Source organism: Nuphar pumila, chromosome 6 (assembly GCF_984573655.1).
Source record: "Nuphar pumila chromosome 6, dmNupPumi1.hap1.1, whole genome shotgun sequence".
NCBI lineage: Eukaryota > Viridiplantae > Streptophyta > Magnoliopsida > Nymphaeales > Nymphaeaceae > Nuphar > Nuphar pumila.
The window spans coordinates 100,706,824-100,724,373 of NC_143254.1; the positions used below are offsets into that span (position 1 = coordinate 100,706,824).

Sequence of the window (17,550 nt, forward strand, 5' to 3'; positions counted from 1 at the left end):
ATGATGCATAACACATTACAGTGATAACACCAGCGATAGCTACTTTGAATCGAATCTTGCAATTCACCATGTCTTCACTGCTGGATAAGCCTTTGATTTATATTTTGAGCACATTCAGCAGTCTAAATGGTCTTACACAATCTGAAAAGAGGATTTGTTGCAAAAAAGGTTAAACAGTTTTTTTTTTTTCATTTTTCAAGGTTTCTTTTCTTTTACGATTTGAACATTGATCGTGAACGTACCATTTTGTAAAGGCGGTGGACTGATTCCAAAAAGAAAGAAAAACTCAGAAATGACAGGATTGCTTAGGCATATAATTATAATGATAATAACACCAATCAGCGGTAGAGACCAGGAAAATTTTCAATTACCATTTATACAAAAAAATATACACAAGATGGCTCGTTGCTGTGGCTGATGCAAGGATATTTTAACCAACGATACCATAAGTGGAATAAACCTTTTTCTCTAACCTGTACTTTTAAGCTGCACAAACAAGACCCCAAGGTAAAGGATCTGATTGAAATAATCTGGAATGCTCCAGAGACCGGAGCCATAAGCCAAAAAATTGATTCCTGAAAAAAGAATTGCTTCGAGCGGTTGGACGTCCCCTTATTGAAAACCAAGGCTGTCATCACCAGAAGCTCAACTATGACTTGATCCAAACTGTATCTAAGACCCCTCGGCAGGAGTTATACAGGGAATTGTATCATCTACTTCATGTTTCTCACTTTCAACATGTGCATCCCCAATAGGTCTGACGTCTGAATCCAGTTCACACCACTTGACTCCTTTCTCAAGTTCATATTCTGAACTCTCTGTTGAAGTTTCATCTCTTGATTCATCAGACAAGGAATGATCCCCAGCATGGTCATTTTGTAAATCTGAGACGTGGTTAATTTTTGAAAGATCAAATACTTCTTTTTCACTGTTTTTCGGATTAGGGACATTGTCTGATCGTGAATCCACCATGTCATATACTCTAACCTGTTATGACCAAGTAAGCTATGTCATGAATCAAGGATACTGAAGCGAATAAGGTTAACATGAAACCTGCAGAAGAAGGTTAGCTTGAACAAACCTGCAGTGGCTTCAATACTTCATACACTTGCCCATCGTTTCTCTCAAGTGCTTCTTGAGCTTGAAGCTCCATTGAGTCTCTCACAAGCTGACTCAAGAAGGTTACATCATCTGACATGACACCAAGTCCTTTCAAAAGCTTGGACCCAAGCTGAAGACTAGTCTGTAAGTGCACTTTAGAATTTCAATCAATAAGCTGCCACTTGTAATATTACACATTGGTACCACAGAAATAGCAAGAGGCTTTGAGAAGCACAAAAAAAAGGTTAAAAATTATTGCTTCAAGATACCTCGGCATTTTCAAGAATAGCATCTGTAGCACCAGCTTTCTTTAGCTCCAAGAGATGACCAAGGTCCTGAGCTCGAGCATATATTGGAATCTGATAGAAAGTATCTTTTTGTGAGCAATTAGTTACTGTGTTCTATAAATATTGGTTAATCATATTCTATTGGCAAAATACTGACAAGATAAATATATTTTTTTACCGACGGGAAAGCAGCTCGAATTCTTTGGACTGATTCAACTGTCTTACTCTTCTCTGTATACATAACCATTACGGCTTTTGGTGAAGCAATTCCAGCAGATTGCAAGACGGCAGGTCGAGATGCATCTCCATAAAGAACTGGAAACCCCAGTTTCCTAGCTGCCTGATAAAACACAAATATGTAAAATATCATGAAGTCATAGAAAATGACAATGAGCACCTGGAGTTCTTCAAACGAGAGAAATTAAATTTTGGTTCTATAATGGATAAATGAAGTGTTTTTGCACTTACCTTCACAACCCGTGGATCAATATCAAATGCCACATATGGCCAACCCATGGCATCACTGTCCACACCGGAGGCCAGTGGAGTTGATAATAAATTGGCAAGGACCTGTGGCTAGGAAGAATATCAGAAAAAATATCGAAGTATGTAGTAGGATATAAGCTTTTAATTGATATAAGAAATGAAACTAGAAAAGAAATCATTCCAAATGAGAAAAAATTTATATAACCTGGCCCATTTGTCCAAATCCAACAATAACAACGGGTTCACTTGCATCAAAGTTCACCTCATCTGCAACTTTCTGCGAACACATCATTCATAAACAACTCTTGTATGATTCACCAATGTACCAGGAAAATCAAACACAAACATGCAGAGTCCACATTCATACTTCCTGTGATCCCAGCTTCTCCTCAATGATCCCAGCAGCCTTTCTTCCAACTTCATTGAGAAATGGAGTTAATGCCATTGATAAAACAACAACAATGATAAGCAACTTGTTCAACTCAAGTGGCAACACCCCAAGCCTGCTTAGAAGAAACCACCATTAGCAAACTAAAGTCATAGGTAAAGACAAGAAGTCAATGTGTTCTATGGATAAAATCATAAATCTCATAGCTAACCTGTTGGCTAGAGAAAATACAACAAAACCAAATTCTCCACCCTGGGATAGAAGCAATCCTATTCTTACACTTTCTTGAAAAGATAGCCCTACACGGGGCCCTATTGCAGTTATTATCAGTGTCTTGATTACAATTAAGCCTCCTAGTAGGGACAGTACGTTGGGCCACTCTCGCAAAAGAAGCTGAAAGCAAAACAGGATGCAATGAGAAGCATCAAAATCCAGGTGATGTAAACAGAAAGTTCTAATGCTGGAATACTCAGTTATAAAAAGTTTAAATCGAGGCATAGGAAACAATTCATGTCATAGGACTTTAACATTTAAAGCAGTATGCATTAATGGACACATTGACACATAAAAGATACACCCAGAGATCAAAAGGTGTGAAAACTCTCATTTAGCTAGATTCATTTCCACAAAAGTGTTTCCATTGCTTTCAGAACTTCTGGGATGGAAAAAAGAGTAATCTAGTATATGGCTCAATCAAAGGGCTTCTTTGAAGAAAGGAAATGGAGGAAAACCTATTCATAACATGACGCACTTCCCATGCAAGAGTATACAGAATTCTTTGATGATTTACTTCTTAACGTTTGCTATAAGTGCTTCATCATTGTATAATTGGAATTTTCATGTCCGACCAAGATCATGTTTCTTATGGCAAATAACAACAGGGAATTTATAATAAGAGGGGTTATCTTCTATGTAATTCCTTTTCTTCCTTGATGATTCCTTGACCAAAATATCATGTCAAAGACACGACCCACACTTTGACAAAAAGAAAAGAAAATATAGGCTAAAATTAAAAGACTTGTTTGGGTCACGAAATTACACATTTATTGTTCCTTGGTACGACGGACCTCCAATTTTTTTGCGTGGGCATTTTGCAAATTGATGCATCCATTTTGTTCTTGATCTCAAAAGTTATTTGACACTATCATCTTTCTTGGATAGAACTTCTAATAGTCATTTTATTTTTTCTTTTATTGCTTGAATAAACTAATGCTAACAGCATAGATCGACATCAGAAACAAAACATCTGATTTGCCTTTTTGTTTTTGTATTTCTTCTTTAATCAGATGGCAGACAGTCACATACAAGTAATTCAAAGTGATTTTAAGCATGAGATACTTCAAAAAGCAAAGGATTTAGGACTCCATAATACCTGCATATCAATGGAAGTCCCTGTTGTTATAAAGAATAACCCGAGAAGTAATCCTCTGAAAGGTCTAATATCTGCTTCAATCTGTGTACGGAAATTTGTTTCAGCTAGTAATGCTCCAGCCAGAAATGCCCCCAGCTACAAAACAAATTCAGTTGATGAGGCGAAAGGGTATATTGGATTTGCCAATTTAACATTAAAGTTTGAATGTTTTAGAACATACCGTATCACTGAAGCCCAACTTTTGAGTAAGAAGTGAGGTTCCTGCCACCGTAAGGAGACAAAGAGCAACAAAAGCTTCCGAGCTCCTTGATTCTGCAACAACCTGTACTTGATCCATTTTTTGTATAGGTAATTTATTGCAAGATCATGAGATTTATATTCGCTTTATCTGTGACAAAACAAACCTCAAATATACGTCGGAGGAGGTATTTCCCTCCCAAAGAAAGTAAGCCAAGTCCCCCTAAAGCTTTAAGGCTCTCTGTAACTAGCATTGGCCAGATACTTTCTTGTACTAGATTCTGCAAAATTGAAAAACTCAGAGGTAAGACATGTTTCATGGAAAAACTCCACATTTCATGGAAAAAAATGGGAACATGAACATAAATCAAACATGAAGGTGGTAAAATGCATTTTTGTTTTGGAAAAAGGTGAATGACAATACCTCCAAGGAAAGAAGGTAACAATTCTTTCATTGCATATAATATCCTTAAAATGGAAAAAATTTCCCCAGAAGTGTGGGTCATGATTTTAAGGTGCAAGAGAAAAAAAATTCCCATATTCTTCATTGCATATAGTATACAATCTAGAAGTACAAGAAACCTTGATCTCTCATGTGAAAGCAGATATAGTGATGGAATTTGAAAAGGTAGACATGAGTGTCTCTGGTCTGTTAAGAATGGAAATGAATATGGCAATATCCTTTCTAGCAATAATGAGATGGAGGGAATACTGGAAACCATGAAATAGTACAAGACAAAATAGTTTCTTGTGTCATGTCAACCTCACATATTAAACAGAACTTGCTGATATATAGTATATTTACCAAACTGATTTATCTTTATGACATTTGATGGCAAGACTTGCTGTCATCACTGTGCATGCTAGAGGGTGGATTTGGTCATTTGCAGCTTCCATTTACTTTCTATTTATTTTGCTTGCCCGGGCCACTGTAATGCTTAGTTTGTCTTTCGCTACCTTTTGACGAGTCATGTTTCTTCACACAAATTTAGTGTTAGGACATGCATGCATGGAGAGAGAGAGAGAGAGAGAGAGAGAGAGAGAGAGAGAGAGAGAGAGAGAGAGAGGTTGTGCCATTAATTAGCTGAGGTACCCTTTATGAAGAGAAAGAATCAGATCTAATCTTTCAGTTTTATCATATTTTCTCCATTAGAAATTATCTTAACTGTATGTAATTTTTAGCTAGATTAGGAGGGTTCCTTTCTCACAAATGGATATCGAAGCAAAGGGTCTGTCGTTGCATTTGATGGTGGAAGCTTACATGTATTAGGTATTATTAGTCTTTATAAGCTCAGTCTAATATGGTACATAATCTGCAATCAATATGACGTCTTTTGTAAATATGCACATACTATATCATAAAACACTGTAAAAGGACTGTTTTGACTACTAGGAATAATTTTATACTCTACCGTGATTGTGTTCTTTTCAGAAGAAAAGGAAAACTTGAGATTAAAAAGAGAAGGAACCCAATGTTTTGTATAATCCTAAATCGTTAGTCCAATTTGATCGTAGCAAGAAGAGTTCCTAGCCTCCTGATCTCAGGTGTATCCATCAAAAATAAATAACAGGTTTCCCATATATCATTGTAGACACAACAATATCATAAGTAGTTCAAAAGGATTATAAAAGTAAGATTTCTACTTTTTTACATATTGATTTTAGTGTTAGTATGAAAATATGCTCTTTAAAGCTTCAAGTTAATTCACAAATTCTTAATGGGTAGTATTATTGTAATTTACCTTGTTATGCGGATTAATGCACAGAAAACATAAACATGACATGTTTCATTCTTGTTCATGAGGTATTAATTCCATTATATGATATTATTGATGAAATATATACACCAATTCCTGAAACGCTTCCATTGACGAATAGGGAGGGACAGATGTCATACGAACTAGATGCACACTAACCACATTTTTTCATGTTAAGGCTATCAGTATTACATGATTCTGGGGTTCTTGAAGCAAAGTTAGTGAAAAGCCATATGAAAAAATGATAACAGCAAACAGTAGCAAAATAAACAGCAGCACCTGATGGTATACAAGAATGACCAAGATTCAATTCATGTCTACCACTGGATAACTATATAAGCTGAATTAAGTGAAGTAATCTGGGGTCGAAGAACGTTGAAAGCTTATTGTGAAGTATCATGTGTATAATAAGGGTTGTGACAATACTACATTATAATATCATCTATTCAAGACCATCTCATTGTTTCCCAGTGAAATAAATAACTGGAAAACAAAATTTCAAGTGCTTGCAAAGAAATCCTAACATCAAATTTCAAACCAGCTGGAGAAAAGCTGATGCACCTGGGACACATACATAAAGAAATGTTATTCGCTGCAGAAAATTTTATGGCACAACAGCAGTATATGTGTTCACGAGAAGAACTTGCAGCATACCTGGCTCTCCAGTACCGGAAGTATGACCAGGAGAGGAACAACAGCAATATCCTGCAGATAGAGTGAAGTAATTGCTTTGTCATAAATAAAAGAATGAGATAAATTTGAACACCTTCAGATGAAAAAAGGTCCTCCATCCAAGGATCATGATTAACAACACCATAAGTCATTCTTGTCTAAAAGCTTAAAGATTAAAAGTAAAAACCTGAAGTAAAAGAATTCCAAGAGTAGCAGAGCCAAATCTGGTAGGAAGCTCTCCTTTTTCTGCAAGAAGCTACAAAGTACACTTGGCAAGCTTTAGAAGATGAGAAAAACCAACTGTAAGAAGTGTATTTGAAGGAAGCAGAGGCAATTAAATTAGTACTCTATTAAATTGTATTTTTTAAAAGTTCAATGTTAAATTGTTCTAAAAACTATATCATGACTCATGAACCGGATTTGGGTTAACAGAAAAGTCTTATACAAAAATATCACTAATTTCACTTTATCATAAATTAAGAGATAACTTGTATAGAAGTAAAATCCCTAGAAGTCCTCAAGATTAAATATTTACACATGCTTGGTTACATAGCTAAATATGCATTTTGGAGAATATTAGCATGGATACAAACACATTTTTGTTCTTTGAGTTAGTTGGGAAACTTTTTCTTTCTCACATATATGTTTGATAAAACTATTTTTTCCTATGAAACATGTGGAATGAAAGTAGTGAGTTTCTATGTCATTCCGACTAAAAAATCGTGTAGTTATGATAATTTTGCAATTATTTATTATTTTGGTTGTATTATTGTAAATTTATCATCATGTAAGTGTATGTCAGTAATCTACTAAAGCCTAATACATCATAAAGTTAATATGATCAGATGTCCAACTTTCTACACAGGTGTCTCCTTTTTCTGCCTACAACCTTCCATATCTGCTTAGCCTCTCTCCGTCCTCTCTTTGTGTCGCAATTTAAAGGTGGAATTTAGAGTTTTGGCACAATATTACATCAAGTTTAGCCACAGGTCTCTATAATAATTTTTCTCAAGATCTTATCCTTTTCCTACTTCTGTTCTTTTTTTATTTCGTTCCATTTTAGTTTCCGTCTTTCAAACCCTACGCTTCTCCTAAATTTGATTTCATCCTTTCTCATCTTAATCTTTTCTTTGAGAAAATTCTCTCTCAATAACTAAACTAGTTCATCCACTAAAAAAACTACAAAAAAGGCAGCTTTTGTGTATGCCAGTGTCGGTCATCTCTAACGTTATTATGGCCAATCGCCTAAAACCGTTTTCTTTCCTTTGCTGAGAAAAATGTTTTCGTTCTTCCTTCCTTATCTTCTTTAGTTCTTGTTAATCCTGATCACATCATCATCCATGAGTTCCTCCTTTAACTTGTAAGATTTTTCCAGTTTCAACTTTCAACCATAGTTTGGAAAAGCTTCATGTCAAATCTGTCTCTTTTCTTCTCTAAGCTGAGATTCAAGCCAGCCCAAATAATGTTACTGATGAAGGATGGTTGAATGTGGAACCTGTTAAAATGTATATATTATATATTTTTTTAATTGTTTTATTATTGTGATAGGTTTTGCCCATGTAGGGGCATTTTTGTCTTTGTACATTTTTTTATCTTTTGTCTTTTTTCCTCTTATATGAGGGTATATTGGACTTTGTCCAATCGTTGGGATCTTCCCAAAGGCTATATGGTGCCCATGTAGCCTATATAAAGGGGTAAATAGTAAATACCCCCATTTGTTTTTAATGCTTTCCTAAGCATTCTATCTCAATAAAGATTATTATTTTTTTATGTTTTTTGTGTTATTTTGTGTATGCTATTTGGTACCTCTTATGATCTCATGTATTTGTAATTGATTGGATTGAGTATTGTCCCTTTGTGGACTTGTGTTTGTGCACATTTAGGCTCTTTGTAGCCATTGTATGCACTTAAGTGCATTTGTATTACCTTTGGCATTTGTATTGTCCCTTGTAGGACTTTTTCTTGTGCTTATGCATTTGATTTCATTACATGGTATCGGAGCCAAGAAAAATTTCTTGGTATTTTGCCTCTTTGGGTCTTGGGACTCTTTGGTTCGAGTTCGTGCTTCGTGAAGGAATCGTGATCGATATATGACTTGGATTCAAGGGAGATCTTGACCCGGTATGTATCTTAAATCTTTAGTTTTACTTGAGTTGTCTATCTCATGCATTATGCATGAAAAAATACTCATTTTTCTTATCTTTGAAAATTATTTGTTATTTTTTAAAACTAAACTTTCAAATATTTTTCAAAATTATTATTGAATTTATTTAAAAAATCTTTATTAAATGTTTTATAAGGTTTATAATATTTATTTGGTTTTGTAAAATGATATTTATACATGTGTATGCTTTTATGAGATCTAGTTTGAATCTTAGATTTTTGAACTCTCTTTATTTAATATGTACATATATGATCTAGTATTCTTGAGCATGTGTTTTTGGCACTTAGATATTTTTTTCGAGCACTTCATGCTTTTAAATATCAAAACATGTCTTTATGTATGGCTTCAAATTTATGTGTTTTCGTTTTTCAGGGTTGTGATCTTTTGCTAAAGCTATTCCTTGTGAGTATTATGACTTAAAAACTTGTGGTATTTATGTTGAACTCCTCTATGAGGTTTATGATTGCATTCTAAATGTGCATTTTTAAAATTATCAAAAATATTTAAGTTATTGTGTGCTCACTTGTTGTGCCCATTTGTGGCTTGTGTTCTTGCCTCTTGGGAGGTGTTTATTGTGAGTACACTCATTGCACTTGAATGATTTGTGCCTTACATGCTTAGTGCATCATAATCATTAATAAAAATATTTATTGAAAAGGTTTTTGTGAGGGTTCTCTTTGGAGACCTTAGTGGCTTTTGTCCCTTGTGATTGTGTTATTTCTTGGTCATATGGCTCTTTAGTAAACACTATCTTACATGTTTTTACATCACATGGGAATTTAAGCATAATGCTTCTTGCATGATTTGAGTGAACGATAAAATATTATGTTATTTGAGCCTTCTTTGTGTGTATCCCCTTTGTGGGACTGGTAGGTGTGTCCATATTGACCACTTTTGGTTTTGGGTGAATTTTTGCTTATGATCGAAGGCTCCTTGATTCTTCACATGCATTAGATCTATAGGATCATACTATTCTTAGGATATTATAATGTCTTTCTTTATGCATTATTGTGAGCTTAATGAAATTATACATATATATATATATATATATATATATATATATATATTTTAAATGTGCTTTCTCACCCTTAGTGGCTTATGTTTTCTTGCAGGCATGTGTTTGTGCCCTTAGTGGCCTTGAATGTGGATTTTGTTAAAATATATATACACATAACTATGTATATATATATATGTCTCTTCCTATTTGTTTTGTAATATATATATATATATATATATATATATATATATATATATATATATTCTGTCATGTTTTTTGTATTGCCCACCAGGGGCATTTTAGTCTTTTACCCTTGTAATTAGAACTGTCGACTAGGGACAGTTTTGTCTTTTGTTGTATTATTTTATTTTTTCTTTTTATTCATTGACCAAGGGCTCTATGATCATTAACCATAGAGTAGTTGGGAGTATCCCCAACGGTCATATAAGTATGACCTTTGGGGAGCTCCCAATAACTCTATGGGAGCTCCCCTTGGTCCCCACATCGTATAAATAGGGGCTGTTAGCCCCTCTTTTGATCTATGCTTTCCTTTGAATTTTAAATATAATATTTTTTATTATATTTGTGTTCTTGCTCCTTGTTGAGTGTGTTATGCTTAGCCCCTTTGTGGTTTCTTGTATCTTGCCCATTAGTGGCTTCTTACTTGTGTGTTTGTGCATTCTTTGTAGCCCTTTGTGGCATTCCTCTTGTGCACTTGAGTTTTATTACATGGTATTAGAGCCCCTAGGTGTTTGACACTCTTGGGCCTCACCTTATTGTTTTGTGTGTGATTGTATAACACACATTCTTTTCGTTTATCTATTTCTCTCCTTTTGTCATGGCCGACAAAGATGCAAAGATCAATGTCTCATTCAAATTGAATGGGTTCAACTATAGAATGTGGGCAACCACTATGGAGAACAATCTCAAAGGCAAGAAACTTTAGGAATATGTATGTGGCATCGTTCCCGATCTATAATTGAAGCTCATCAAGCAGGAGGGACATCAAGAAAAAGCATCAAGTAATGAAAAAAATAAAGGCTATTCAAGATTATCAATCCCAAATGAAAGATTGGGAGAGTGGACATGCTAAGATATTAGCATGGTTCATAAGCAATGAGAGCTCAAAATTTGTGCTAATCCCACCAAATTTAGAAAAGCAAATAAAGCATGGATCTTTATGAAGGACATGTATACTCAAAGAGACTTTGTTAAACATTATTTTTTGCAAGAAAAAGTGAGAAATACTAAGCAAGTTGACATGAATATTAGAGACTTTTATAGTACTTTGTCTCCTCTATGGGACAAACTTTCTCTTCAAGAACCTCAATGGGAAGGAAGTGCTATTGAAATGAGGCAACGACAAATGGAGAAAGAAAGATTCTTCCAATTTCTACATGGCCTCCGTCCCGAATTTGAACAATTAAGATGATCATTACTTCATAGGACTTCTCCTCCTATTAGTGAAGCTCTTGCCGAGCTTTGTCAAGAAGAAACTCGCTTTGCTATAAGCAAAGATGGTGATGAAGTACATCCAGTGTCTAGGCTGAGAAATAACATGAGGACATGCATTATTTTGTGAAAAATAACTATAATGGAGGAAGAAAAAATGTGTCACTTTTGTAATGAGTCGAGCAAAGAGAAATGACATCAAAGACGCTATTGCTCAACTTACGGAATCTCTCCAACACTTTATGAAGATCAACAACTCCATTGCTACTTTCGGTGTCGCAGTTTCGTCACCTCCCGGTATGCCTTCTTAGATCCTTTATTCGGGTGTGTACTTTCATATGACTCCGAATGCATCTCTTTTATCCAAACAAAATATCAACTCTTTCAAATCTTTTGTTTCTACCGCCGATGGTACATCCTTAGATGTTAAGGGTATAGGAAACCTTGAAAAAGTTTTAAGCAAAAATAAAGAATTTTATGTTCCAAAAATTAGAATTATTCTTAAACTCAACTTAAACCTTTTTGTGATTTCTTAAATATCCGATCATGGTTATAAGGTCTCTTTTTCACCTACGGTTTGCTTCGTACAGGATCTCTGATCCAGGAAGCTGATTGGGAAAAGCCATAAGAGAGGGGACTTATATTATATAGATTTTTTAACTTTACCTTACAAATCTTTTTGTAATCATATTCAATCTAAGGATGTTATCACTTGGCATAAAAGACTTAGTCATCCTAGTGCCTCTAAATTGTATCTTTTTTTATTCGTGGAGAAATTTTTTAATGAAAAGGAATTTATTTGCAATGATTGTATTCTTGGAAAAATGTATTTTCTTCCTTTTTCAAATAGTAACTTTGTTTCTAAAAAGCCTTTTGAATTATTGCATTCAGATGTATGGGGATCGGCACCAGGATCGACTTTCTACTACAGGGTTTTGTGTTTTTCTTGGAAGCTCTTTGATCTTGTGGAAGATCAAGAAGCAACATAGAGTTGCATTGTCCACTGCAGAAGCCGAATACAGAGCGATGGCTCAAGTTGTGGCTGAGATTATTTGAATTCGATAGTTATTAAAGGAATTGGGAATTCCATGTGAAAAAAAAACTCAACTATATTGTGACAATATGAGTGCTATTCATATTGCAAAGAATCCACAGTTTCATGAGTGCACTAAGCACATTGAAATAGACTGTCATTATACAAGAAGGGCTTATGAAGATGGGGATTATAGCTTTAGAGCATGTTAACTTAAAGAATCAGATTGCAAATGTGTTTACAAAGTCTTTCTCCTTTGTATTTCAGTTTTTTCCTTTCCAAACTTGGAATTATTCTTTTACATCCTTCCAAGTTTGAAGGAGGGTATTGAAAGTCTGTATACTATATTGTATCATAGAGTTATGTAAAGTAACTTATTAGACTTATATGTACATACCTTATAGTGAAGGGGTATACTAGTTATTTTGTTCTTTTCTTTTTCAGGTCTAAAGGGGGTTGACCCTTGTATTGTATTTTGAATAGTGATTCATAATAAACAATAGTGAAGACATTTTGCCCTCTTGTTTGGATTGTTGTACCTCCTCCAAACCCATCTTTTCTCCCTCTTCTATGTAATGAAGTGCCACATGAGTGAGGCGATATCTCCAAGAGCAAGCACGAAAGCACGCACATACACAAGAAGCCACTAAAGGGCAAGATTGCAACAAACCACAAAAGTGGTAAAACACACAAAATAAGGTGAAAAAATATATTCCACTCACATAAGGCTTCACAAGAAGCTTAAAGAATACACGGGGCCAAGCCCCTTATTTATACACACTAAGGGACCCAAGGAGGGTCTCCCATAGAGTCGTTGGAGGGGTCCAACGACTCTTTGTGGACCCCTCTCAACCAATAAAGAAAGAAAAGATAAAAGGTAAAAAGAAAAAGAGCATATCTTTTAAGATATGTGTGTATAATGTGAAAAGACTAATTTGCCCCTATTGGGTATTACAAAAGAAATATATATATTTATATATATAGATAGACACATAGACATATATATGTGTATGTGTCATAATCTCTCTCTCTCTCTCTCTCTCTATATATATATATATATATATATATATAACATATTTTAACACCCCCCTCAAACACATGGTGAGATCACCGAGAGTTTGCTAAGGAGAAAGTAAAAACGAGGCGATGGCAAAGCTTTGGTGAAGAAGTCACTAACTGATACTCGGTAGGAACCTATGTCACATGGGTGCGGGTGTGGGGATTCGGCACTTCCAAAAACCCGGGTGCGGGGGTGCAGCAGGGGAAAAAATGTAATATATATATATATATATATAGTGTATATGTATGAATGTATGGTAGCTGTTAAGGTCCATGACATTTATGCATGTTAGCACATTCACCACAATTTTATGCCCCTAACAAATTTAAAAATTGATATGGTGATTAGGTGTATTAATTGTCACAATTATGGACATTTTAGTATTTTTTATTAGGAAAACATATTAATAATTGTGCATTTTGAATGCACAACTAATAAGTGTGTAACTTATTTTTACACAAAATTGCAAAAATAGCTACTGGTGTCCATTAATGCATGGAACCGCCAAGTCATTTTTAAACTTCAAGGGTGTATTTTATGGTATGTGTTAACACCTGCAGATGGCTATGGAAGTCAACACACTTATTAACTTCCTAGACTGATCCCTCTTCATGAGAAGCCTTTTGTTTTATGTTTGCAGAGGCATTGATTTTTTTTAGATATATATCTGAATGTGTGCCCAACTTGCTTTTTACCATTTTTTTATCTTATATGGTTGTCCCCAAAGATGAAAGTGATTAGTTGTGGAGCCTGATTCATTGTTTTTGCCCTTGCAGGAAGGGGGGTCCGGGGGCTCCTCCCGGCGCGAGTCCCTCTGCGCGGTCAACGGGCGGGGGGTTATAGGGGGGCAGCGCCCCCACAAAGATTTTTTTTTTAAATTCCGCAGCCCATTTCATAGGGCAAAAAAATTTAAAAAAAAAATCCAAAAAAAGGACAAAAATGACCCTGGGTGCGGTCAATGCACCCAGGATTGGGTTGACCGCAGCCGGTGCCGCACCCGCACCCGCGTCGAGTCGCGTCAACGCGGGTGCAGCACCTGCTAGCCGAATCCCTGTGACATAGGTAGGAACATATGGCAGTTGAATGGTGTCCCGTAAGAACTCATCACGAACATAATGACAGTCCATCTCAATGTGCTTTGTTCGTTCAAGAAAGGTGTGATTGCTGGCAATGTAGATAAAACTCTTGTTGTCGCAGCACAACTTCGAAGGAGTTGAGAATGAGACGCCCATATCTTTAAGCAAGCTTCTTAACCATACAATCTCAGTGGTGGTAGTGACCATCGCACGATGCTCTGCTTCGGTAGAAGAGAGAGAAACATTTTGTTGCTTCTTACACCTCCATGAAATAAGTGACTCTCCAAGAAACACACAATAACCTGTGGTGGAAATACGATCATCGGGGTTACCCCCCCAATCAGAGTCAGTATAGACAAGTAAAGTAAGAGGTGAAGAAGAGGGTAAGAATAATCCTTTAGTTATGGTGCTTTTCAAATATCTGATAATCCTCATGTCTGCGGCTATGTGAATGGTAGAAGGAGCAATCTGAAATTGGCTTGCACTATGAACCACATGAGAAATATCGGGCATGGTGATAGATAAATATGTTAGTGACCCAATCAACTGACGATAAGGCGTGGGATCTACTAAATGAGTGCTATCACTGGCTCTCATCTTGGCGTTGATCACTTCTGAAGTCTCCACCTTCTTGTCATCAGTCAGCCCAGACCGGGCAATAATGTCGGAGGCAAGCTTCATCTGAGAAAGAACATACCCCTTGGGGGAGTATGCAACTTCAATTCCTAAAAAATACCTTAGAAAACCAAGGTCAGACATATCAAAATTTTCTTTGAGAATATTTTTAATAAGGTCAATACCCTTTTTATCATTACCTGTGATAATCATGTCATCAACATATAGCAACAAAATTGTTATGTACTCATTTGAAGTTTTAACCAGAGTTACCGGAAGCGCCTAGGTAAAAGGGGAAGCGCACTTCCCCGAAGCGCGCTTCCGAAGTGTGAGGGGAAGCGTCCCCCTTTTATGGGAAGCGCGTTTCCCTTTTATGGGAAACACGCTTCCCCCTCGCTTCCCCATTTTTTCGCTTCCCCCTCGCTTCTGGTTTGCTTCCTATGTCGCTTCCGAGACGGTTCATAATTTTCTTCTAAGTAGTCCCACGCTTCCCCGCTTCCTAAATTTTTGAAAGTGCCTCGCTTCCCGCTCCCGCTTCCCGTATCGCTTCCCGCTCCCGCTTCCTCGACTGGTAACTCTGGTTTTAACAAACAAAGTAGTATCAGTATAACATGAGGAAAAACCATTATCGAGAATTACTTTGCTAAAAAGATCATACCAAGCTTTTGGTGCTTGTTTAAGACCATAGAGAGCTTTATTTAATTTTAGAATATTTCCTTTACCAATTTCAAGACCTGGCAGAGGATCCATAAGAACTTCTTCATATAAAGTTCCATTTAAAAAGATATTTTTAACATCAAGTTGATATATCGGCCATTGCTTAATGGAGGCTAAGGCAATTAATGTTCGCACGCTAGTCATTCTAGCTACTGGAGCAAAGGTTTCTTCATAATCAATCCCATATTCTTGGGCGTAGCCTTTTACAACCAAATGAGCTTTGTATCTTTCTAGAGATCCATCACATTTGGTTTTGACTTTATATACCCATCTACACCCAATTGCCTTTTTTCCTAATGGTTGACGAATAATGCTCCAAGTTTGGGCTTTGTTAAGAGCCTCTAATTCAATTTTCATGGTTTCAATCCAATGTGGATGATCTTTAGCTTCTTTAAATGAAGTAGGCTCATGATACAAATGTATTAACATGAGACAAGTCCTATAATTAGGTGAAAAAAATTCATAAGACACATTTTTGTGGTGGCCTACTATTACGAGAAGATCTCCTAGGTTGATCAATAGGTTCTTCTAAAGAGAAGTCTTGAGAATATCTTTCAAGAGAAGGTTGATGTTCATTTCCTAACCGCCGGGTATATACATTTATATCATTAAGGTTCTCATTTTAAGAAACATTACCATGTTGTGGTATATCATTATGATGTACAATGCCATCACAAGTATTATCACAAATAATTGCATCAGGAGACTCAATTTTAGGAGCTAAGTCAAAATGAAGGAATAATCAATGTCTTCTCTAGATGTGTGGATATCAAAACCATTTTGTTCTTCAAGAAAGTTTACATTTCTTGACACATAGAGTTTATTGTTTCGAATATCATAGCATCTATAGCCTTTTTTATTCACCATAGCCAATGAACACACATTCAAGAGCTTTGGGTGATAATTTATCTTGTCCTTGAATAAGTACAAAGCATTTATATCCAAAGATCCTTAGTCTATTAAAATTTGGAGTAATTTTAAATAATTTTTCAAAAGGTGATACATTTTTTAAAGAAGAAGAGGGCATACGATTGATAAGATATGTTGCGGTAAGAAGAGCTTCGGCCCAAAAGTTTTTAGGAACATTTTTAGAGACAAGAAGTGTTCTTGTAGTTTCAATTAAATGTCTATGTTTCTTTTCCGCAAGACTATTTTGTTGCGGAGTTTTATGACAAGATCGTTGGTGCAAAATTCCATTTATTTTGAAATAACTTTGAAAATCTTTAGACATGTACTCACCTCCAGAATCGGATCTAAATATAGCTATATTGTTTTGAAATTGATTTTGAATAAGAGCATGGAATTCTTTAAAATTAGTGAAGACATCGGATTTAATTTTAATAATGCATACCCATGTATATCTAGTAAAGTCATCAATAAAAGTAACATAGTAGGAATATCCCCCTTTGGACATAACCGGTATCAGCCCCCATACATCAGAATGCACAAGTTCAAAAGGTCTTTTTGACACAAAATTACTATGCGAATACGAAAGCGAATGAATCTTTCCAAGAATACAATCATTGCATGTAAATGTACTTGTATTACAAAAAATTTTCAAGAAAGGAAAGAGATACAACTTGGAAATACTAGGATGTCCAAGCCTCTTATGCCAAGTCCCAATATCTTTGGATTGAACATGATTACAAAATGATTTGGATGGCAAAGACAAAAAATCCATATAATAAAGATCCCCTCTTCTATGGCCTTGCCCAATCCACTTTCCGGACCGGAGATCCTGCACATAGCAATGGGTAGGTGAAAAAGTGACATCACATTCAAAATCGGTAATTTGAGAAACGAAAAAAAGATTTAAATTAAGTTTTGGAATAATTCGGATTTTGGGTACAAAAAAATCTTTGTTTTGGTCATAAGTTTTCTCAAGGTTTCCAATGCCTTCAACATCCAAGGATGTTTCATCGGCGGTGGAAACATATGATTTGAATTTATTGTGACTTGGTTTTGACAAAAGTGATGCATTTGGAGTCATATTAAAGGAGGCACCCGAGTCAAGAATCCAAGAGATCATACCTAGAAAAGAGGAGATGGCGGGGTGAGGATGATGTAGAAGAATTCATCTTTATAAATTGTTGAAGAGTTTCGGTAAGATGAGCGATGGACTCCTTTATGTCTCCA

General features: G+C 35.7%; 1 protein-coding gene across 3 annotated transcripts in view; it reads right to left on the reverse strand.

Annotated features, from left to right (window-relative positions):
- Nucleotides 1-293: 293 nt before the first annotated feature.
- Nucleotides 294-17,550, reverse strand: part of LOC149835415 (K(+) efflux antiporter 3, chloroplastic-like) — a 119,194-nt gene continuing 101,937 nt past the window's right edge. For all 3 annotated transcript variants that reach the window (XM_090008492.1, XM_090008493.1, XM_090008494.1), the window contains 13 exons: nucleotides 6,488-6,556; nucleotides 6,283-6,333; nucleotides 4,039-4,152; nucleotides 3,855-3,956; nucleotides 3,635-3,769; nucleotides 2,474-2,655; nucleotides 2,242-2,377; nucleotides 2,080-2,151; nucleotides 1,857-1,958; nucleotides 1,567-1,728; nucleotides 1,371-1,460; nucleotides 1,082-1,243; nucleotides 294-987 (listed from right to left, as the gene is read on the reverse strand). In XM_090008492.1, the coding sequence (XP_089864618.1) occupies nucleotides 673-987; nucleotides 1,082-1,243; nucleotides 1,371-1,460; nucleotides 1,567-1,728; nucleotides 1,857-1,958; nucleotides 2,080-2,151; nucleotides 2,242-2,377; nucleotides 2,474-2,655; nucleotides 3,635-3,769; nucleotides 3,855-3,956; nucleotides 4,039-4,152; nucleotides 6,283-6,333; nucleotides 6,488-6,556 (1,692 nt within the window). In that variant the 3' untranslated portion in view covers nucleotides 294-672. The remainder of the gene's footprint in view (nucleotides 988-1,081; nucleotides 1,244-1,370; nucleotides 1,461-1,566; nucleotides 1,729-1,856; nucleotides 1,959-2,079; nucleotides 2,152-2,241; nucleotides 2,378-2,473; nucleotides 2,656-3,634; nucleotides 3,770-3,854; nucleotides 3,957-4,038; nucleotides 4,153-6,282; nucleotides 6,334-6,487; nucleotides 6,557-17,550) is intronic.